Below are 24,328 nucleotides of genomic sequence, written 5' to 3' on the forward strand. Positions count from 1 at the left end.
TTTAGATAACTCGCTCCATTTACTCTGTCCTGAACGGAGCCAAATGTGTCTCTACTTTCAAGTTACAAAATCGCCCCGGCTTCCAACCAGAAAATCCAACCCAGATCAGCAGGATAAAGCTTTAAGAAGCTGTCGGTTGTCCTCAAATTATTACTGTCTGTCTGTACACAACAACCGTAGAAAGAAAAGAATACACCGAGAGGCACCATTATTGCTGAGTCTCCTGATGAACTCTGAAACGGGCACCTGGGCTGTAGACGCCTAGTTCTATGCAGCGCCACTGTGCTTGACCTAAACCTAGTCAATATTTTAGGTATTCAGCTAACCTGAAGCCGTGTGCTGGTGTTTTAGCCCAGTGCATCCTGTATGCAGCTTCCATTTTGTTGTGTAGCGAATCTCTTTGACCTGTACGTTTTCCGACGGGTGCCTTTTCCACAATAGGATTTCCCATAGTGTTTTTCTTGCAGGTGTTGCTGATGGGTCGTGTCACGGCTTTTGACATGGTTCACTCACGAATCTTTATCCCGAAATTAAGCCTGTTTTTTTTTTTTTTATATTGAGCAGTGCAGGTAATCTTCCCTTTTTTCGCTCTGCAACATTGGTTTGAACACTTTCTGTACATTACACACATTACGACCCTGGCGGTAAGGGGTTAACGCCAGCGTTAGCTGCGCCGACCCCTTACCGCCAACTACGAGGTCCCTTAGCGCCATGGCGCTTTTAACACCTGCTTTTAGCAGGTGTTAAAATCCATGGCGCTAAGGTACCATGGAGTTAATTACGCCACCGTAATTTACGGTGGCGTAATTAACGCCTTCCCCACTCCCATTATGCCCTATGGGGCAAAAATGGGAATGGGGAAGGGTAAATGGGGATTGGGGACTTACCGCCCCGCCGACCTCGGAATGGGGCGGTAAGTCCGCCAACCACCATGGCGTAAACGTAGTTTACGCCATGGTGGTAAAGTCACGGCCCAGGCGGTAACTTACCGCCTGGGTCGTAATGAGGCCCAGTGAGTAGCTTTTTCCAGAAATGTAGACGCTTGATTGAAATTGTGGTTATATGCTATTCTGCACGCTCTTTGCTCAGTGTCGTCTGTTGAAGCTCATGCTGCTGACGAACATCAGCGTTAGTTTTACAGGTGCTTTCACATCTGCCTGATCTTTCTAGATAATGCACACGTGTTGCCAGTATAACACTTTCAGGTGCACTCATTCTGACATGTGGGTAAGCTGGAATCACAACAGCTGAGAGCTGTTTGCCTCCCTCTTGAACCCTAGAGCAGCCTGGTTGACTTGACACCAACTACCAGGAGCTACGTTTCACCCTAGCAAGCTAGCCTCTGCCACATGCACATGGCATAGTAAACCTAGGTGGTGTATAAATGTGAATTATGGAACCTTCAGAAGGCATTTCAAGCATAACGGGTCATATGTAATAGACACAAAGACATAGGTTGCATTCCATGGCGAGGTCGTATTTGTGGTGTACAGTGTTGCACACTGCCTTCCTATTTCTTATCGGTAGCTCCTGCTTACTTGCCCAGGAGGATATCTGGTGTGATTGGTTCTGGGGCATTACATGCCCACAAAGCCATGATTTGCAGGCTCACCTACCACACAAATTAACACATTTGCCCTGATATCCAAGAATTGTGGTACCCTGGAAAGCTTGAGAAACTCAACCAAGATGCCATGCCCATTGGCCTGACTAACAAACTTGCACAAACACTGACATCCAGGTGTCCCAGAAGGCCTATTATTATTAATAGGCTGTTTATTAAGTGCAGACCTAGCTGTGAGAAACAATGGCACGCTGTTCAATAATAAGGGGAAGAACACCTGTGAAACAAAGGAGCAGGGAGCGAAAAGGCAAGGGGAGGGTGACCAATTTGGCAGCAAGGGATCTGCAGGCAACAAGGGAAGGAAACAGTGCCGGGTTTATAACCTAGTCTCAGGTAGGGGGGACTGGAGGGTGTGTGGACATAGGTGGTAGGGTGGAGTCATTCCTAGAAGAGGCAAATCGTGAGCTCCTTCCTGAACTGTAGGAGCGAGGGGGCGAGTCAGAGGTTGATGGGGATGAGGATCCAGAGTCTTGGGGCATAGACCGAGAAGGGCTGTCTTTTGTTTCTTTTCTTCACGGATCGGCAGAGTTCAAGTCTATAAATGGGGATTCCTCTGGTGAATCACAGACCACTGGAGATGCTGAGTTTCTCAGCGAGATGGCTTGGGGACTTCAGAGTGCCAGCCTTGTAGCTGATGCAGCAGGATTTTAAGATCATACATGCTTGCAGCAGGAACCAGTGCAGTTCATTGACGGTCATGTTGATGTGGTCGAATTTGCAGACTCCTTTGATCAGTCATGCTGCAGAATGCAGGGCACATCTCATGGGTGGCAGGGCAGTCGCTGGAAGGCCTTCAAAAGGGCATTGCTGCCATCCAGGTGGGAGAAGAGCCGACAAGCCATTTCATTGCCAGTTCTAGGGTGTTAAAGTGGCTGCCCCTGCTCCCCCATTCAGGAACCACCAGAAGGGAAGTCTTGCTCGGGCCTGTGTGAGTAGGTGGGCTGTCAGCCGTGGGACCCCTGTGCAGTCCCATGCAGATCCTCCGCGGCAGCCAAGTAGCGGCCTTTTGGGCCCAGCTTTTTCGGAAAGCTCTATGTTCAAATGATTCCATCTCGCGAGCTAAAGCGAGCAATCAGAATACGGCAAATGGCGGCCCCCGCCAAGGAGGCTCCAAGATGGAGAGGAAGTCAAACTGAGTACTGAGCCTTATTAAATATGCGTTCTAAGAATCAGCATTTCAATGGTGCCAGAATACTGAATTTGGCTAAACTTGGACAGAAGGACTGTTTGATAAAAATAACAAAAAACTCCCTCATCGCTTCTCTCCGTTCCATATCTTGAAGGAATCGCAACTGCATCTTTACAGATAATAAAATTGTATTTCTTATTTCCACTCAGGTGCTTTAGGACCATTTTCATGGCTTATTCCCTTTATATTATTTGGCAAGTTGTCATGTGCAACACTTATAAATAGCCCAAGAGCGCTTTGCATAATGGACTCTGTATATTTATGTATGCTCATTTGTTCTTGCAGGGCGCTTGATGACGGACCCCTTCCACTTCTAAGCGCTGCCATGACAAGTGTTGCCAAATGTAATGGCACTCAATTTATCGATCTTGTTTGAATGAAGGGCTGAGTCGGGACTGCCAGGGGATTCAAACTTTGAAAAACCGCAGGCTGGGCCTATGTCTTAAACCTTGACCTCTCCACCAGAACAATAAGCATGGGTCTACATAGCCCAGCAGTGCAGCACTTCAGGCTGTCAGGTTGCTCTTCTGCCTGCTAGATGCGTAGACGCTATTGATGGCGGAGTCCTCGGGAGCGAAACGCAGGCCCTGCCAGACCTTAGCGCGCGCTCTAGGATTCCAGGCAATAGCAGCAGCGCCCGCCTTTGATTATCAGTGCCATGGCAGCTTTCATTAACTGCCGCCTCCCCACAGACCCATTTATACAGCATCCTTTTGATTTCCAGTGAACTATGTCACCTGACCTGCCAGGCCTGAAATGTATTGCTCTGTAAGGCGAGATAAGGAACTCCGCGGGCGTTTGATCTACCTTGTAACGCTGCGCACATGTTACCCTCTCCTGCGCACCCAGCTCCGTTTATTCATTCCTCCCCACCCGGGGGGAAGTTGGGAGTCGTTCACTTAGCTCTTATCTACCCTGCAGAGAAAGTTCAGCGCCGCAGCATTTTTCCCTTTAAGATATCCTATACATTCCTTCCGTTTTTTTCTTTGTCTCCCATCAAAGCCGCGTATGTTCATATTTTATTTATCACACTCGCTAGGAACCGCCCGGGTAATTTAGAGAGAGAGTTGAGGTTGCGTTGACCTGGGAGAGGGAAGTCTGAAGGCTATTTTTAATTGAAGGGGTATAATGCTGGAGGTTTCGGCGTCAACATGTAATTGCAGCCAGCAGTATGAATGGCTGCGTTTGATTGGCGATAACGCACCTGCTGCTTGACTTGACCCGTGTGCAGTTACTACAGAGCGAAAACATGTGCATGTCCCTTTAAACACAGGCGACAGGTGGGCGGGGCCGCACCTACCTCGCTGTCACAGGGTGAGTGGGGGATGTCATGATAGGGACAGCATGTTTTTGAGACCAAGGCTTTCATTTGAAAAAGTAAGCCATTCCCAAAGCTGTGGCCTTGTCAACCACGAGCTTCAACAATAAACTGATTGGTAACGTTGCAGCCCGCGGCTGGAAAAAGCAGAACCCAAACAACACGCACTTTCCAGCAATGCACATATCCCACCAAAACATTTGAAACAAGTGCATGGAAAGCTACGTTGATTTTTTTTTTTTTTTTTAGTTCCCACTAACTAGTCCTACATAGCATTTAGAAGATTGAAATGCAGTACATAATGTGCTCCCAAATGCGCTTAAATCTACATTACGTGAGGTGAGACTCAACAATCATAGCAGGGCAGTGTACAAGATAACGGCACCGTTAGTTACATTACCCCGCTACCCCTGATCCTACACTCCATCTACACACTAGAATACTTCAAATTGCACCTGTCATTTGGGCCATAACATCAACAAACATTCTGCACACACAGCCTTTACAATCAACGGCCTAAAGTACAATGCGCTGAAGCTAAATGAAAAAAAAAAAAACCTTGCTGAACTTATCTGGATCCAGTAGAAAGAAAAGCAATATGATTTGCCGACATAATGTAATAGCTAATTGAAGAGGGTCAAGCACTGCACTAAACTCTCAGCAGCCCAACACCACCTCCCCAACGCCATTTAAACTGCAGGTTTAAAACCGCTCTTGTCTCGACAATTGTCTGCTACAAGCAATATGCAAGTTCAGCGCGGTAAAAAGGCACAAACTTCCTGTGGGAGGAGCGCTGTAAACAGGGAGGGGGCTTCCTTGATAGCCACAAAGGAACGTGAACTAGGCTGGAGAATGCCCTAAATAATAAAGTCTCACGTTAAAGAATCATAGATAATAAAGGTGGATCACAGGTAAGTATATAACATTTGCCATTAGGCTGAGGCGTGGCAAATGGGCCTCCAAGCATGCTTTCTCAGAAATGTGTGCTCTTTTCAGTAACCTGCTAGAAGGATATAGTGCTCAGCATGCAGTGCCAGTTTCAAGGGTTCGCTACCTGAGCCCTGGTTTTCCTTCTGGGCGAGGCTTTTTCAGTCACATTCCTCTCCAGATGTTCTAGGCCCCTCCAGCTCTGAACCTCATCCATGTCCGTTGGGTACATCTTGGCCCTCATCTCTCGGGTCCCCTCAGATCTCTCTTGGTTCCCCAAGATCTCTATTGGTCCCCCACCAGGCAGCCCTCTTCATCCCCAGCTCTCTCCTGGTCTTCTCAGCTCTCTCTTGCTCCCTGCCCCCATTGCTCTTTTGATACTCTTCGCCCTCTCGGTCCTCTCGCCCTCTCAGCTCTCTATTGGTCCTTTCTGCTCTCTTGGACCTCTCCACTCTCGCGTGGTCCTCTCAGCTCTCCGTTGTCCTCTCCAGTGTCTTGGTAATCCCAGCACTCGTGTCATCCTCGGATCTTCTTGGCCCCTCGGACATTTTGGCTGTAACAATCATTGCAAACTTCAAAAATCATCTTTGATATAATATGCATCTGTTTCTCTTTTTTGATCATCTCCTTTTCTCCAATTTGTGCTGTCTCTTGGGTTTCGTCAACTGCCACCTTGCATGTTTCAGCCTTCTATATCTAGCTTGGTGATTGTTTTACTAGCCAAGCTTGATATTGAAGATGTACTCCTTTCCTTTTCTTAGTAGGGGTTGGTTTGTAATGTTAAGTAGGTGATCTCGTTCACCTATAGGTTCTTCAGCCATCAAAGAGGCTTTAAATGGCCCAGCAGCCATTTTGGGATCAGGCAAACACCCTACTTCCTGCCTGCCATTCCGAGGCTATTTCAATGCATGCTCCCGCAGCTTTAGCTTCCCCAGTGACGGCAACTTTTCCAGTGCTGTCTTCCTCAACATTCTCAGACTCCAACCTGTAAGTGGGCTTGCTTGGGGAAGTACTGCACACTATTCCGGTATTTGTATGGTGAATTTCTTTCTTCAAACGCAGGGCTAGGGCTCCATTGTAGTACAACTCGGCAATTGGTATTACTGTATCTTGCTGATATTATCGCGGCTCTATTCTGGCTCTCTGTAGGAGTCAAGGAGGGCCTCATTTAAAACTGGGAAACCGAACATGGGAGAAAAAGGACAGAATTCTTACTTTTCTCAGTAAAAGTCTGGACCCTAATCCCTTGATCAGGGCGGGGCATTTACTGGCAAGAGGGTTCTGAGAAGGCAGCCCCTGTCTTCTTCCACATAACTGATGGCACTCGGCCAGTGGCCCTACAGCCTGATGTTGCCAGTCCATACAGCCTTTGGCAGCTCTGGGGCAGGGTCAGGACACTGACTTTGTCACCTACTCCTTCCCTTTTTTTGGGAGGCTTTCCCTCATGGCTTTTATGGGGATGCAGAGACCTATACTGTAGGGCTAAGAGCATGGGGCCTACTCTTTCCAAAGTCCAAATACATTGCTGTTCCTTTAGAGTTTTGGTGTCACCTTCCTTTCAACATCTGTTGTTATGTAGTACCTGAAATGTGTTTGGTCTTAAGTCATAAAATGTATTGAGCACTTCAGGCACTATTAACTCTGACCCTTCCCGTTTTCTAAAAGGTAGGAAGGCTCTGGGTCACTGACAATCTCCATTGGGATCAATACCCTCCCATTGAACAACCAGTTGCTAAAACAATTTCCTTTGTTGGTCGTCCTATTTAACTGCCTTGAACTACAAGTTTATTTCCCTTTATGTTCTGTCTCTTTCACACTAGTCGTTGAAGAAGGGACTGTCTGTTCCCAGTAGGACCAGATCCTTTACAAATGGTTTTAGCTTTTAAAGTACAGATGTTTGTTTCATGTGTAACGGGGTGGGGGATGGTCTGATCAGCACCTCCAAGCTCTTTTGGCTTGTGACTAGTGGCATAGAGTGTGTCATGAGGGATAAGGCCCACCTTCGTTGCCGCAGGGCCTATCCTTCCGGTCTATCTAGCCAAAGCACAGCTCTGTGCAGAGCTTCTACTGGCAGCTGATCAGGGTGCATATTTTCTTGCTTGGTGTGCAAACAATGTGTGAAACCTATCTGTTGAACTGCAAATGCGACTCATCCTCCCAAAAAAGCTGAAAAAACTGTAAAAAATGCTACAAACTTATGAAAACACACAGTCTCGTGTGTGTGTGTGTGTGTGTGTGTGTGTTCCTGCGCGCGCGCATGCGCGCTCATGCACATCTTCAGAGTAGAACAACTAATGAGGGTCAGAGTCTACAGTGCCTGAAACGCTCAATACATTTGATGAATTAAAACCAAACACCTGCACCAGGAGTGGGAAGTGGGAAACATGTACAAATGAGTTAACATAATTGATAGTAAAAGAAGACTCTTTGCAAATGTAACCACATTTAGAATATTCATTTGCAAGTGTAAATGGAGGCCAAGCTGGAGCCCGCAATATGTAGCTAAAGTAACTAGGGTGTAAGTAGTAACAAGTCATGCGACCAGGATTTAGTTAATAGTGTAAAATGAACCTCAGACATGAGGGCGCTTCCCCTTTTCAGTCTGTGAATAGCTAGCTTGTTTGTTTTAAACACAGATGCACTGAATTGGCGAGGATCTTGAATCTCACACTTTCGTTTATCCTGGAAGCTGTTTCCGATCTCTCACCCAGAAATCCGGTCTTACTGATCTCGGGCTTCTAACTCTTGTTATCTTTCCCGTTTGAGATCCTTGGTGAACTGATCGTTCAATAGGAGGGTATAGATTCCAATGGAGAATTTCAGTGACCCAGAGCCTTACTACCATTTAGAAAACGGGGAGAGTCCAGTGGAGTAACTTTGTTGAAAATGTTGGGGGGGGACATCATGACCACTGCAAGAAAGGGGTGGAGTGGAGAAGGCAGACTTTTGCGCTGAGGGATAAGACAAAACTACTACACAAGCATCCATTGTCAACGCGCTCTGTTATACCTTTCATAAGACTGGTGGGTAACTTTAAAATTCAATTCTAAAGACATGCCAGTCTTCTGAAACGTATAACACCACAGTTGATCTTTAGAGTCCAGTGACTTGACAACAGTAAAAAAAAGCCTGAGCCCCCTCTACCTACATCATGCAAAAACAGGAGGTGCAAATCAAAGTATTTACGAACTATACATTGTAACATGACATGAACTATCAGCATGCTAAAAGTGACAGGTCACCCCTGGCCTCAAAATGTGGCTCACTAGTTATTGGCAAGTGATATCGGAGTCTTGGCGAGTACGAAATGGTGTGCTGTGTGCATGTTGCAAATTGGGGGGTCAGTGACTATGCCTGGCTATTAACTTGAAATGTTTACCCTTGGGACACTGGATGGATACAGAGGAAGCAGGCTATCCACTCCTGCGCCCACTGACTGCTCCATTGCCTAAACCCATGAAGAGAGGAGAAACAATACCGCACGCATACACAAAAGAGCCATCCCTGAGAAAGCCATTCTAGCATGTTGAAAGCTTTTGTGTAGGCATGGGAACAGGGCAGGCATTTCCCACTCACTGCCGTAATGGTATTAACTGGCCATCAATGGTAACCGGTGCAAAATCGTGCGAGCACCTGGGCATATAATAGCAGTCCCTGGCAAATGGAATACTTATTTGCAAGCTGAAACTGTTGGCTTTCGCAATACCTCTTTTTACAGGACTTTAACTTCAATGAAGACCATGCATGGTGCTTATAAATCGAGTGGCTGATGGCAGACCTGGTTTATCATGTGCTAAAACTACAGTTGTTTGGGTCGAGTTGACACAGTTAAGTACCTGGGGCAGACAGATTCTGGAGCGCGATGAATCACAGCAGATGAACCACAGGAGGAGGACACCGCCAGTCTCATAAGGTTGATGGGTTGGGGGTAGATAACCTCAAGAAACATGGGACAGGTGGCCGTGTGAGTACGAGGCACTGAGCGAATTGGGTAAAGTACAGGTAAGGGTGTAAGCGTTCAGGATATTTAATTTAGCAGAAACCGCCCAAGGAGCAACTGCTCCTAGGGCAACAAGGAGGGAGGCATCGAGTCGGAGAACAAGGCGGAGTGGAGGACATGGTGGGGGGCAACAAGGCCGGCTTGTGGGAATGCAGCAAGGGAGGGAGGGCAGCGAGGCGGGATGCATGTGTGGAGAGGTCTGGGGCAACAGCGAGGTCCAGAAGACAAAGAATGGCAGCAAGACATGTGGATTGAAAAGCCGGTGTGTGCACACGCCCCATGGCGGTCAGTGCGGGCAGGTGTGAGAGCCAAAAAGGGCAGTAGAGAACATGCATCTTGGAGCAACGGGGGGCACTTGTCAAAGGGAGTGGTCTAGAATAACTATCTAAGAGCAGTGACGGACTCCAACCAAAATCTAAGGATTTACTGTTAAACCTTTATTTGCTTCTAACAGGTTAAAATGAGTACTATTCACGTTCACGGCCTCATTGTAACCTGGGCAGTTTTTCTTTTAAGGCTTGATGCGCGGGATTATTACAGGGGTCACCAGTAGCAAAAAGAGGCTCCCACTCCCTCATCAAAGCGTCACCACTTTACAGCAGTAGCAGATGTATTTAATAAAATACAACGGGCGATATTTCTTGAAACTGACTGTATTTTTGTGCATGTCAGTCCCCATCCCGAGGATAACATTGGAGTATACACAGAGGCCGCTCATGCAGCTGCTAGGGCACAAGTTTTATAATGCAGGGAAGGGTCAAGGAATCCTTTTCACACCCATGTGGTGGATATAAAAACTGTAAAATGTCCACACATTTCATAAAATGCTTTTTCCCTTAGAGGGAAACACGTGTCTGAAAAAGTTGTGGTCCGATTTGATACATACTGCAATGCTGTCACTCTCAGGATGGGGATTGAATTGCACAACATTTCACCTTGTAATACTGAGTGTGTCACTTCCAGTGGTAGACCTCCATAATACCACAGGCACACGCTCCCAGGGCTGCAATGAGGTAGGTGCTTTAGCGCTACCACTGCGACTGTAAGGATGTCCTTACTTTGTATTAGTACCCAGCGAGGGGCAAGGTATTCATTAATTGAGCTTTCGTACTGGACCGAGTCACAAAGTACATATACCAGTGCTCACAAAGTGGTGGATTGTTTCCAGATCTTCCTCTGCTAGAAGAAAGGACGGGAGGACGGAGAGAAGGGACAGGAATTGCAAGAAGAATACGAGCAGTGAAAGGCATCTTGAGATGAGGGTCATCGTGACTGGAAAATGTACAGAAAGAGTTGAAGATGTATTGTTTGGACGCATGAGGGGCTATATCAAGTATAGTCAAGGCATGATTGACCGTGTGGCCATTTGGGTCGAGTAGAATGTCTCCACTAAAAGGTCGAGAGAAACAGGATGCCAGGACCAAGGAAAGCCTAGCCCAGGGTGTGTGTGTGTTGTGTATCTATACAAGCCTTGTGGAAAGGGCCCATGAAGATGTAGCCGATGGAAGAGGCCAATGAGGAAGTGCCGGCTACAGACCGATATCTGTTTTGTAGCCGTATATTCTGCTGTGTGGGTCCACAACATGTTTGCAGATATGGAGGGGACGATATTGATTTGATCGAAGTGAGCCCGGCTCATTTGTGGATAATGGGAAATCCCAGATTGTGAAAGCAAAATTGCACAAGTAGTGGTTGAAAACAATCCACAAACCTTATAATCGAAACAAATTTATATATTTAAGCAGGAGTATACTGTGTTCGACTCAAACAAAAAAGGGTTGGTATTTACATAGTATAGACTTCCGATTAGTTTGGAAGATGGCAATGCTCTGGACCCCTCACGAGAGATCTTCTGCGTGATGGCCATAGTGGTCTGAGAGCATTAGCGTGCCAGGCTTGTAGAAACCTCAGCTCTCAATGTGGCGCTCTGTAAAGCCCTCAAGCATTACTCAAGCCGTCCCAAACAAAGAAAAGGCACCGGGCATGATGTCGCAAGACCTCAGCAGAACCCTGCCCTCGCCCTCTCCCCAACTAATACAACACCGTTTTTATAAATAAACTTATTAGGAAATTATGTTATATTACATTGTTTAGGGAGCCCTTAAAAAATGCTAAATAAAATATAAGGTTAATTTGCCCCAATAACATTTGAAATGAGCACAATTTGAAGGGTCTCAAACCTAAAAAGAAGGGGCAACCTGTAGAAGAAAGTTGTCAGGTGAGGACAAAGGCAGTGAATATGGCAAGGGAAATGTGCACAAGATCACACAGTGAATAGCTTTGTGTCAAAGAACATGCACACAGCAACCAAGACTCATGTATACTAAACCCCAGGAGTGCAAACAGAGTGTGACAATAATACAAATATATGAGAAGGGATGTGGGGTAAGCACTTAGAAGCTCCTTAAGATTGGCAAATCAAATTTGACAGGCATAAATGGGCTCACAATGGAAAAACAATGAATAGGGTGGCACAAATCAAATTAGGCAGGCAAAGAGGGGCACACAGTGACAGGGCAATATGTATGATGATATGAGTCAAAATCGGGACAGTGTCATGTTAGTCTTGCCACAAAGGTGGTAAACGGCAAAGCGTGCAGGCCCTAAAACAGGTGTTAATGGCAAGTACTAAGTTACACTACATTTAGACAGTATTTGTACATATTAGCAGCAAAATAGTGCAGCGTTAGGGTTGACTACAGTCTACTTCAGAGGTAGCAGTTAAGGTGATACATTGTCTTAAGCATCTTTCAATATATACAAATACTCGGATTAGAGCAGGCGAAAATCCTGTCACAACGAATACAGTGATTATCTAGATATAAGCGCTTGATTGCATAACTGGAACAAGGCTTGTATCTTGTTAAGGTAAAGGTTGGTGATATTCAGAAATCGAAAATGCCAAGAGCAACTGCACTATAAATTTTAGAATGTAATACTGCCTCCTTCCGGTGACGCCGGTATGAGAGAGCAAGAGTTAAAACAATTGTACAATGTATTCAATATGTTAGAAGCGTTGCGGACGAGAAAAAATGAAAGTTACAAATATTTAATTGCAGACAGCTTATAGTTGGCAGGTATAAAATGTCGCAACGTAAGCAAATACCGAAATGGCAGGGACTATAAAGGTAGGGCTTGTTCAAATTACATACAGTACAACAAAGACTCCGCCAAATCGTGGGTGCTGTAGATCAGGAGGGAAATCGGGTGCATAAATGCAGTCTCACCGTCAGAGCGGTATATTTCAATTGACTTCTGCCCTCAGACTCTTTTTGCTCGCAGTGCTATTGTTCAAGATATCACATGTAAATATAGCACATTTTTGTTTGATTTACTTATTATGTTAGCCATAAGAACAATTAAATCCAACTGGAAAAACTTAGAGAAACTTCATCGTAAAAAATATGGTGGAATGTTATTTGTAATACCCATAGACTAGAAATTTGGACAGAACACATGTCCATATAGAACACATGTCCATATTAAGGAGGACAGCAGAGGAAAATGCTCAAGCAGTATCTGGGAGATAATATGCATCTGACTATAGATGACAAGCCTTTGCTTGATTGAAAAAAGTCAAATAGAGCAGTATATTGTGCCTTGCTACCAGCGTCATCTCCAAATGTTTTTAGCGTACAAGGATAGCCATCAAAGATGGATCTACAAGCCCCACAGCCAAATTTGTGGACCTCCTAATGAGGCTTATGATGAATCAGTATTTTCTACCCTCTGTATCCTGCTCCAGATAATGATTTGGAGATGCACATCTGTAAGACTTGACATATGTATCTGATGGTGACCAGATGATGATGTTGCAGAAGACAACACCATCATCTACTACCACTGCTGAGGTCTGCTACAGCGCTCTGCCCCAGAGAGGCCAGGGGAGGGCAAACATGGTGGTCATGTTTAACATGTGCGTTCAACTCAGATTTGTTATTCCATCTGCAAATATGATAGTTACATAAAGGACAGTTTCATCGTGGGAAACGGTTGATTCGCCCATTAAAAGACCCCCCTCAAATTGACTGCACACATCCCAGACACAACAAAGCAATAATAAAAGAATGCCAACTAGCTGAGGTGGAGTGTATGTCTTCCTTCACCTCGGATTCTCCCACATCTCTCATTCTCTTCTCTTAGAATGGAAATATTGTACATAGTTGCCCTGCCTCATTTATTTTATCACATATATCTTTTTAATGCACACTTCACTTTACCCCAATGTAAGTATAATCTTTAACTAAATGTAATTAGTGACATACTGTAGAAATTGAAAATGTAACTTATCATAGAAATGGAATATCAGCTGTAGAGGAGCAGGTGGACACATCACCCCTAGCTTTCGCCCCCTCACCTCCATCATATTGGAAAAGCAGGAGAAGAGCCCTATGTGGGACACCAGGTATTGTCCCACTACCACATGGAGTGTATGAGAGATGATATGCACTCAGATAACAATATTGAATGTGCCCTCGCACTGAAAGGGTGGAACAATGTGTGCACACGCCATCGGACACTGAAGAGCTATTAGTGAAATCGGACAAGGGCAGAGTGACGTCATGAAGGAAAGACACAAAGACACACTGAAACAATAGGCTTTTACTTAAAGAATTAAGGTTTATCTGGAGTAATAAGAGAAACATACAATCAAATACAAAGAAATCATGCGCTAAAGAATGAGTGAGTAGAGATGAAGTGAATGCAAGTTTGTTGAGACATACAGAAGCTTGCTGCAGAAGAAAACATAGCGTGTCTAAGGCGGCCATGATGAAAAGATTGACGCCGGAGTCGGGTTGAATGAAACCAATCAAGCTACCTCAGAGACAGACCAGGGCTGCAGAGTCAGGAGATCCTGGAAAAACAACTTTGTGTGAGGAACACAAATGAGTCTATTGTCCTGGGATCAAAGATGCTATAGCAAGGCACAAAAGGAGTTAAGAGGATAAGCCATGGTATGCAAGAAATATTTCTTTTAGATTAAGCAAAGAAGAACACATCTGCAAGTTCCAAGTATTGGACAATTAAAGATGTGAAAAGCTTCTGTGAGGAAGAGCAACCAAATCTCCAGAGGCCAAGAGGAGTAATAACATCTAGCTTAAATAAATGAAATAGGAGTAAATAAAAGGCTGAAATTGACAAAATCATGGTCTCGTCACACGTAATTCAGAAGTCGAAAACAAGGGCTATTCATTAAGCTCCAGATGAAGATAATGGTGTACGCACACTTCCTTGAACATCCCAGAACAGAGAGCAGGCTGCAAGGTCAACTATAATGAAGAAGCCTTGGCTTGGGGCCTGACTGATGAAAGATGATGGACTAATTGGGCAAGTGGGTAGTAGTCTGACGTTACTCTCTGCACCTGAGTTTAATTTTTTCTGCAGAAGGAATGTACAGTCAGCCCTGAAAGAACACCAGTGCATTAGGTTCACATACGTGGGGCTGGCATAATAGCCCTGGTCTAGCAGGATCTGACACGGTGTCCCGCAAGATTGACTGTAGATGAGGAGTGTGAGTGAGTACGAAATATTTAGGAGCGATCAGCAGAGCACCCACATTGGTTCTTTCAGCATCTTTCGCCAAAGAGCAAGACAGTGTGTCGGTTTTCAGGTTTTGAGCACTGGGAATATAGGTCTCTACAAAGTCGTAATGGGAAAATAAGAAGGTCCAACGAGCCTGTCGGGAGGTGCGACACTGTAAAGAATGTAGATACTGCAAGTTCCTGTGATCAGTGCATACCTCCAAAGAAAACCTTCCCCCCAATAGGTGATGTCTCCATTCTTCAAATGCAGCTTTTATGGGCAGTAGTTCTTTTTCGATTACTGCATAATTTTGTTCAATCTGGGATAGCTTGCGTGAATAGTAAGCAATAGGATGTTTGGTCCCGGAACCTGGATCATTGCAACACTGCCCCAATGGCGAAATCGGGTGCGTCCGCCTTGACTATAAATGGCATCTCATCATTAGGAAGCCAAAGGATAGGTGCTGACATAAAGGCATCCTTTAGTTTCCTGAAAGCTGCATCTCTCTGGATATCCCGGTGAAAGGGTACCTTGCGAGACAAAACCACTGCCAAATGTGAGAAATCAGGTATAAACCGTCAGTAAAAATTGGCAAAACCAAATAACCGTTGAAGAGATTTCAGATCGTGTGGTTATTTCCAGTCGTGAATGGCTTGTAACTTGGCTGCATCCATAAGAGCCCAGTATTGCTAACCACATACCCCAGGAACTCCATTCTTTCATGATACTTTTCTGCCTTGGCAAACAGGTGGTTACGAGACAATCTTTGCAGCTCCTCTTTGACATGGCAAACGTGTTCCTCCAGGTTCATGGAAGAAATGAGGATGTCGTCTAGGTACACCCAAACTGTCACCCCAATCAAATCGGAGAATATTTCATCCATGAAACATTGGAAGATGGCCGGAGCATTGCACAGGCTGAATTGCATTACCCGGTATTCACAATGCCCATATGGAGTCTTGAAGGCCATCTTCCACTCATCCCCTTCCTTGATCCACACCCAGTGATAGGCCCTCCTGAGATTCAACTTAGTGCAAACCAGGGTGGCATGAAGGGATTCCACGATATTGCAAATCAAGGGTAAAGGATACCCGTGGCGATTTGGAAGGTGTGATATATATCCTTTCTTGAGCCAGTCTTCGAGGTAACTTTGTAGGACCTCTTTATTGGATGGGGATAGAGAATACACCTTCCCATTGGAAATGACAGCATTGGGCAACAAATTGATGGCATAGGTGAAATGCCTGTGAGGTGGTAGAGGGATATCCCCAGGTCCTGCAAATACACTGGGAAAATCAGAATAATCCTGGGGTACTGTTAGTAAGGAACAGGGACAAGTCATCTTGTCTCCCAAAGAAGGAGTAGCAGTTGAGCTAGTCTGATATATATCAGAGGGACAGCAGTCTTGGGTACAGCGCGTGGATGCAAACACCAGAGTCATGCTTTTCTCACTTGATTTGGGGATTGTGGTACAACAGCCAGTGTAAACCCATCACTACCAGGTATGAGGGTGAATTGATAACATCCAAGGAAGTACTCTCTTGTTGTTCATTGATTCACATGAGCAGGGTCCCAGTATGCTGATGAATAAGACCGGAAGATAACTGGGTCCCATCAATAACTAACAGCACTGTAGTGCATTCTTTGTGATTTAGTGGGATGCTGCTGTTTGCCACAAAAGAAGAATTTATATAGTTGCCAGAAGCTCCAGAAACAAGAAGGGCCAAGGTGTCTATACACCTGTTCCGCCAAGCAATCCATGTCTTCAAAACCAACAAGACTACTAGCTGCGTATGTTTGAAGGACCAAAACGGGACTCAGAAGGACTGGAACAGAAGAAGGGCCTGCCGTTGCCTTCCCTATACAGAACAGGCCTGTTAGCTCTTGGAAATCTCCTCCGTGTCCAAGTAGGAAGGGAGGCGTCTCAATCTGTTAAAGGAAGCATCACATGGGCACTGCATACCTGATCTTCCTGGTGATTGATGTGAAGAGGTAGCCAGACTATCAATAAAATTCTGATTTGAACAACTACTAATGCGCAGCACCAACCCAACCCCCTCCTGGTGATTAAACAGGTAGGGTCTGGACCGGGCAGCACTTCCCTGATTAGCATGGCATCAGGACTGTGCAAGCACTGTCAGGGAAGCCCACAATGTACAGTAGAATTGATCCAGCAGAATAATAAGGTTCCACAAAGGTGCAATGCGCAGGTCTCGGGAGGCAAGGCGCTGGTCACAGGAGGCAAGACGCTGGTCAGAGGAGGCCGGGCGCTGGTCATAGGAGGCAGGGTACCAAACGGAGATGCTAGGCAGGGCAGTACAAAGAGGCAGAGGCCCCAGTAACAAGAAACCGGGTAACAGGGGCTACAAGACTGGAGGACTGGAAGGAAGGGAACCTGGGTAGGTGATCCGGAAGGTGGAAGCCCAACCAGAAGAGAATGCCAAGGAGAACCCAAAACAAGGAACAGGGACACAGGAACCAACCATGAGACTGGGGCTGAACCCAGACAGAGAAAAGAGACCCAGGAACAGACCAGGAGATCAGGCAGGTAAAAGGAAGGCAGCACCACAGGCGTACAAGGCAGGAACAGGAGCACTGAAGAACAAGGAACAGGAAGAGTTCTGAGCGAACCGCAATCGAGATTCAGTATGCTCAGGGAAGCGGGCCCCTAATAAGGGTCTGGGACCCAAACAAGGCTTGTTAACACAAGCCCACTCTGTCCCAAGTCCAGATGGACTGTGCATCTGTGGAAGGTAGGACACGGACGGCCACGCATGCGCAGACCCGTGAACATTGCTGCGCCCAGGAAGCCAGCAATTGGGACCAAGCACGGCCACAACAAGTGTCACCGAGGGTAGATTCTTTATGCTGGAGCCCGCTGGGCCCAATGACCCCACCCCCCCTAGTAAGTGGCCTGACAGTATCTCTTGGTCACATTTCAAGATCCTTTACACAGTGGTATTTAAATGTAAATCTGGGACTTCAAAGTCGTTGGTTATTAAAATGTTCTCTGAATTATATCTTGGTGAATAAAGTAATTCACAGGTGGGACTTGCAAGGATATCCACCAAACTCCCCTTGGCCATTTCTCCTCATTTGATGAACAGCTATTTGTATTGATTATTAAGGTAGTGGGGGATGGAAGAGGGGGGGCGGGTGAGGGGGGCGGGAATAGTCTGCCACCTCCTCTTCTACCGCCCATTATGATGGAGCAGAAAGAAACCAGCACCTACTCTACCATCTGTGGATGTCTGGGGAACCATTGTCTCACAATGCTTGGTCCTGGACGACCAGAGTGAACTCGAGGCACCACTGTTTATTAGTATTAATATTTTTTAAAAGTAGTTCTCACAAAAGAATCCATAATTCCTGAATTGCACACACGAATCCTTATTGGGTGATTTTTGGACCCATGTTTTTCACTTTGCTCTTAAAACTACATCAGACGGCTACTTCATTTTATGAAAGTGTCTAGTATTTTTGTAATGTGACAACTTGGTGCCTCACGACAATGACAATATGTTTCTTATAAAGTTTTTTCTTAATATAGGAATTTCATATTGTCCTGTTAAACTGAAATTATTAAGAATTGTGAAATAATGTGTATAACAACAGTGTTGTCTAGCAAATTGTTATTAAATAGATGTTTAAGACTAGAAATATTTTGAGGAAAACTTCAGGTCATAGAATTGTGGCATAGCTTGTGTATTCTTTTCATTTTCTTACTAATACCAGCGTTTGTTTTTTCCACGCAGGACACGCCCCACTGCCTGGGTTTGCAGCATATGGTGCCTCAAAGGCAGCTTTGTCTATGTTTTCTGGAGTAATGAGACAAGAGCTTTCAAAGTGGGGTGTTAAAGTGGCTACAATTCAACCTGGTGCCTTCAGAACAAGTAGGTGCTAAATGATGCCTCTATTTTCATGTCATTGGTCTTTTTTCCAGGGCAACAGATGATTCCAGATGGGCCTTTAATAATTGTTAATAGTGCTACTCACCTTTAACCGTTTACTATTCTATCCAGGGATTGGCCTACTAAATCCCCCTCAACCATACCAAAAGTGTGATCAAGGTCTTACAAGCAGTTTCTGCTTAGGCTCCAGCTCTGTATTTCTTCTCCCACAATGCTAACGCCCTCTCTGCCCAATGCTTTCTTAATTTTTCAGCCTGTTACGTTCTACTGCGGAATGGTAGTTTGGTGATTATACCTTCCTATATAAAGCCATATATTATTCAATAGTCCTAATATGACATCCTCCTTTCCTATCGCCATCAGGTAAGTCAGTAACTATTGTTGGTTTCATATCTCCATCATCTCATTTAAACTATGTTGTTTGGTATTTGCATAGCGCCTACTGCTATTGTAATGGCTTCCAAGTGCTGTGGGGGTGGAAGGTCCTTCAGAAGACTGTAGTCTGTGCGGATATGGAAATAAAAGAGCATTTACATTGCATGCAAATAGTAATTAGACTTAGATGACTATTCCATTACTAGCAAATATGACTAGTTTAAAACATTATAGCAATTATGCAGTGCATTGTGTTCAGGCGTAGAGATTGAAGGTGGTCATTCCCCAAATGCAGATCCCAAATTCAGAATAAATGTACACACCCAAGTAGGGAATGAGACCAGGAGATAGATTGCAAGTTGAACAGATTTTATATCAGGTAAAAGAGGTGTGCAGAGGACTCTGCTGCTCTGAGAGCGCTCTGGCAAACAATACATGAACAGTACATTATAAAGAAAAACGCGTCATGACTGAGGTCATTACATACAGCGAAAAATAACAACATTCATTGGTGGACTCATATGGCCCAGTATGTAATAATAAACAATGCCAGACTCCGATTGGTTGCTGTGGCTGGGGCGGTCTGTGGGCACGTGGGTCAGCTGGGCTCATCTTCGCAGGGTGAAGGTCAGGCTGTGTCCATAAGATGTAACTGTTCTAGCTAATCTAAACTACACATTAATTATTGGCATGCAAAGAGTAGTGCTGGGCCTAGCACTTGTACCTGAATGAGGGGTCACCTATAAATCATAGACAAACATATACACATTCTAACCCAGCCTTTATGGGGACAGGGCTGCAGTGGCCGTTTTCCCAGGTGCCTTATCTGGGGGGTTTTGATCTGGGATTCATTCAGACTGTAACGAATAACCTTGGCTATTAGTGCAAATACGCTCTTCTGCCTCAATTATTGCTTCATCCCAGGCCGGAGTTCCCTTTATTGGCATCCAAGCTCTACACACAGATCCCAAACTTTGACCCCTTCCTGCATATTCATCAGGGGTGCAGGTCATATATATACTTTCACCATCCCCAGCTAGGGCCACCCACACCTCCTCATACCACTCTAGTTCATGGGGTTCTTTGATGGTTGTGTGCCACAAGTTATCCACTATATCCCCTGTGTTGTACACTGCTGCCATGCAGTATTTGGGCTCCTGATTATCCCCGGTTTATACTTGTGCATCTTTCACATCATGAGGTACCTTTGTTGGGTTGACCACTGTCACCATCATCATTGCACTACTAGGCATAGATTTTGCACAGCATCAAACCCCTACCTGGCACACACAAAAAATCAGCAGCTAAAATACTATGATGAGGACCAGTAGCTTCATTGCAGTCCTGAACCAGGATGGTACCCAATCAAAAAATTGTTTCGAACCAATCGCTTGACTGTACACCGCCCTCCTTTTTCATTCTTTCTCCGAGGTTGTGTACTGCAGCTATCACATGTGATGATGTCCCGTTGCCGGCATTGATTTTTTGGCAAACACTGCCTTCCATTGCTGTGGGGAGGTCCAAGACATAAAAGGTTTTGCATGGTCATCAACCACAGGGCTCTGAGTTCCACTTTGATGACATAGAACCCTTCTTCAGTGTCATTTTCTAGCTGGATCAACTCCCATCTCACGATCTGTAACCATTTGGCCTTTGCTCATGCCTGGATGCTTGGTATGAGTGATGCAAAACATGTCTCTGCTGAGTTGAACAGCTTAAACTTGTCCGGTATCTGTGCCAAAATATCGGAAGAGTCTGTAGAAATGTAGTTTGATGCCCTTCTTTTGCGTGACACTCTGTCTTGTAGTTTATCCTCTGACAGGATATCATATGTGGGGGGTTCTTCGGTTGTTGACTGGGGTGCCAGGGACATTCTGGTGGGCACCCTCTCCCCCTGGACAACGCTCTCCGGAATCACCATCAGGGCCAAATACAGCTTAGCCAGGGCACAGGTACCTCTCCATGACGGTGGGAGGTGCAGGTACGCCTGTTTGCTGCATACCCAATAATTGTCCATCAAGGCAGCTGTTCCTTTTATTATGTCAGGGAGGATAAGCGTTTTGTTGCAATGTTTGTTCGAGACCATGGGCACCTTTCCTTATCTGTGGAAACAAAGTTTGTATTGCACTTCACGTTGGATCTTGATCGGCTTTTCGAGAGCTGTTAGCCATGTTAGCTTGGCAATGTGCTGGGACCATGTTTGAGTGCATGTTTTTTTGACCCATTGAAATTTTTCTTCTGACAGTCCTCGTAGTGCTTCTGCCTTACACATCACTGTTTCCTCTTGCCATTTATTTTCTGTGAACATTGTCCACTTTATGATGAAAAACGGTTCCTTTATGCAAAGTACTCCTTGACGCTTGCTGTGACAGATCTTCTCATTCTGGAGCAGTTGTACCGTTGCTGTGTGTGTCTGTAAGGTACTTCGAATTCTACAAAGTGCAAGATAAATGAGACACTCGGTGTGATGCTGGAAATGCATCGGAGGGACAGAGCCTCCGTATCCTTGTCCTTTACTGCTTTTTATCGTGTGTTCTGTCGTGTTTTCCACGCAGGAGTTCATGTGGGACTCCTGGCGGTGCAGCTCTCTCTCTTTTGGTTTGGTGAACGGACCCTTGGGATACCCTTATGGCACCCATGGGTGGGGGTACAACCCTGTACCCCTAGTGTATGTTTTTGGGCACCTCTGGGTGGCCCACAGAGCAGGGTATGGGCTGGTGGCAGCTCCATGCTGAAATTGACAGGTGCGCGGAGTATCCTCCATTTTGGGATACCCCGGCCCTGCCATAGGGATCAGTTGATTCCTGATGGAAAACAAAAAGGCCCCTGTGGCCTCTTGCTTTCTATTACCCATTACCTTGTTTTCCCAAAATCCTGGGAAGCCCTGACTCTGTCCCTTCCCCCTGACTGGCTGTTGGGTGGAAATGCCATATATGGTGTTGTTGTGAAGGCCCGGCCAGACTAGCTGGAGCCTTCCCGGTGATGTATGTTGTGGGTAACTCCTGTGGGTGGGACCCGGGTGAATAGAGTGTGTGACGAATGTGCATTCTGTGTTTTGGATGTCTAGTATCTGGTGGTTGACACAATGACTGAGACAGCCCTGCCCAAAACCGGTATGAATGCAGCTTGGAGTGTTGAATGGCTCAGTACTTGTCCCAATACACATAACTTGTTGTGAGTGTCTGGAGAGAAGTGAATGGACTGAATACCTCGTGTGCCTGATTGGCTTCCTGCCTGCATGAATGCCCTTAGTCATGATTGGATGCTTGAGTGTGACCCAGCGGAATGAATGGGAGATCAACAGTATATCTGGGGACCTCTCACTGCTAGGAATCGTGTTCAGAAGCTGAAGTCCACTACGACGAGTAACTGGAGTAACTGAAGCTTGACCTTGAAGCCCCGCTGGACGAGAAGAAGTGCTGTTGCTCTGAATCTGAAAGCTGCTGTGTCTCCAAGGACTGACCCAGAGAGGACCTGGTAAAGCGCCCTCTTCCCGAGCTACGAGGGACCATCGTGCACAGCTGATCTTTGCCAACGCTCCCTGGTAGACAGACCTTCGACAGGCTGCCGACCCGATACGGGGACTGCTGCAGAACTCCAAAGAGAAGCGCCCCGACTGTTGTCCGCCGCTGTCGACGACTGCCGTTGCCGACCGGAGCCACCGTGCTCCCGTTTGCCTAAGAACTTCAATTGATCATCGGACGCTCTCGTCTGCATCGTCACCCGCTTGTCTCCTGCAGAAGGCCCGACCGTCGACGCGCCGAGGAGCATCCGCCGGTGGGTTTCCCGCCACCTCAAGACCACAGAGATGCCGACGAATCGACGCCCTTGCTGGGCCACAGTTCTTCATCATCTCTTTGCGGTCCAGAACTATCTTCACCGAGGTGCCCTGCATGCCTCTTCCTTGCAGGACGCCAACGCTCTGTCGTCGACGAGCACCACTAGGAATGAAGCTCCCACTTCACTGCCGTAGTTCAACCTGTTCTCCGTCGGACGTTCGACGACCCATGACTCCTGCCTTAAAGGGAGGGCACTCAAGAAGGGCCATCTATTCCCTGACACAGAACGCCGAGTTCCTCGACACCTCTCGACGATCCGTGGCACCTGCCTTAAAGGGAGTGACTCAAGAAGGTACCAGGTACATTGGGGGGGTAAAACCTTAATAGGAGGAAGTAAGACTATCGAACAATATATGGACTGGGCTTGTGCTATATATCTTTATTTACAGGTTGCCCAGGTGGGGGGATCTCCACACAGAACTGTGCCTAGTGGTAGGGGTCAGCATTCTGCCTATTGTTTCAACCATCTTGCATTCCTTCCTATCTCTATTGCTGGTTTCCTCGTTATTGATCTGTGTGATATTTTAACCGTACAGTTGATGCACTTTAATGAGATTCGATAACATTGGTGGTACCACTGTAGAATTGTATATATTTATCATTATTGACTTCCGAGTACAAAGTGCGTTATTGTGATCGTGTACATACCTTTGAATATTAATTATATAAAGACTGTGTTTTCGGTAATACAGTGTGTGGACATTCCTTTGTGGGGGTTCGGGGACTACACTGTACTTAAGAACAACCCTGCATCACCTCCTGAGAAGCTAGGCCTTGATTGCTCATCCATTGCTACCTTATAGAGAATCTTGGCTGGGGTCTTCTGTGCCTCTCCTCTACCATGTAGAGAGCGGAAGTACAGACACCCCCTACCAGTCTTTACATTGGGCATCTGCCATGGAGGTTTCCTGGGGTAGTTGAACCTTAGGTGTTCCTGATGCGTGAGGTATCAGGGAACACACATAGCAACTTTCATTTGTTGCTTGTTTACCCATGGTGCTCATATCAGAGTACCATTTGTTAGACTGATCTGGGTGACGAGGGTCTTCTACTGCATCCAACCCTAGACCATGGTATGCGTCATATCTTTTACGTCCGCTTCCCTTTTCCTTCTGTTACTCCCCCCTAGACCATTGTATAGCTTCATAATTCTTTTATAACGGATAGGAAAAATGCCTAAATTCATCTTTTCATTTTTATCATAATCATGTTGCCAATACTCTATGGTAGGATGGGTGCGTGTGTTGCGTGTTTGAGAACTAAAGTGCACATATTCGTTATTTGAGGTAGGTTCAAAGGTCATCTGTGGGTGAGCATATGACAGCATAAATACATCAGAAATTGGTTGGTCTCCACTATAAAAATATAATACATTCTCCTCACTGTTCATTGTTGAGGACTCAGACTGAGTGGCTTTCATTGTGCAATTTCTGTGCAGTGAGGTTAGATTTGTGGAGATATTGTGGGCCCACATCAATGTCATCCCATACTATATTAACTGTGTTCTTTCCTGTACCATTTTTACCCCACCGCCCTCTCTTTATTCCCTCTAAAAAAAAACACACGCTCCAGTAAACTCAAAAACATAAAAATATTGTTGAAAATACAATGGCCGTAAAAAT

General features: G+C 45.8%; 1 protein-coding gene across 1 annotated transcript in view; it reads left to right on the forward strand.

Moving 5' to 3' along the window:
• HSD17B2 (hydroxysteroid 17-beta dehydrogenase 2) overlaps positions 1 to 24,328 on the forward strand; it is a 609,784-nt gene that overhangs the window by 458,728 nt on the left and 126,728 nt on the right. The window contains exon 4 of the mRNA XM_069638513.1: positions 18,337 to 18,474. Within this exon, the coding sequence (XP_069494614.1) occupies positions 18,337 to 18,474 (138 nt within the window). The remainder of the gene's footprint in view (positions 1 to 18,336; positions 18,475 to 24,328) is intronic.

Source organism: Ambystoma mexicanum, chromosome 1q (genome assembly GCF_040938575.1).
Source record: "Ambystoma mexicanum isolate Mex_15411 chromosome 1q, UKY_AmexF1_1, whole genome shotgun sequence".
Lineage (NCBI taxonomy): Eukaryota > Metazoa > Chordata > Amphibia > Caudata > Ambystomatidae > Ambystoma > Ambystoma mexicanum.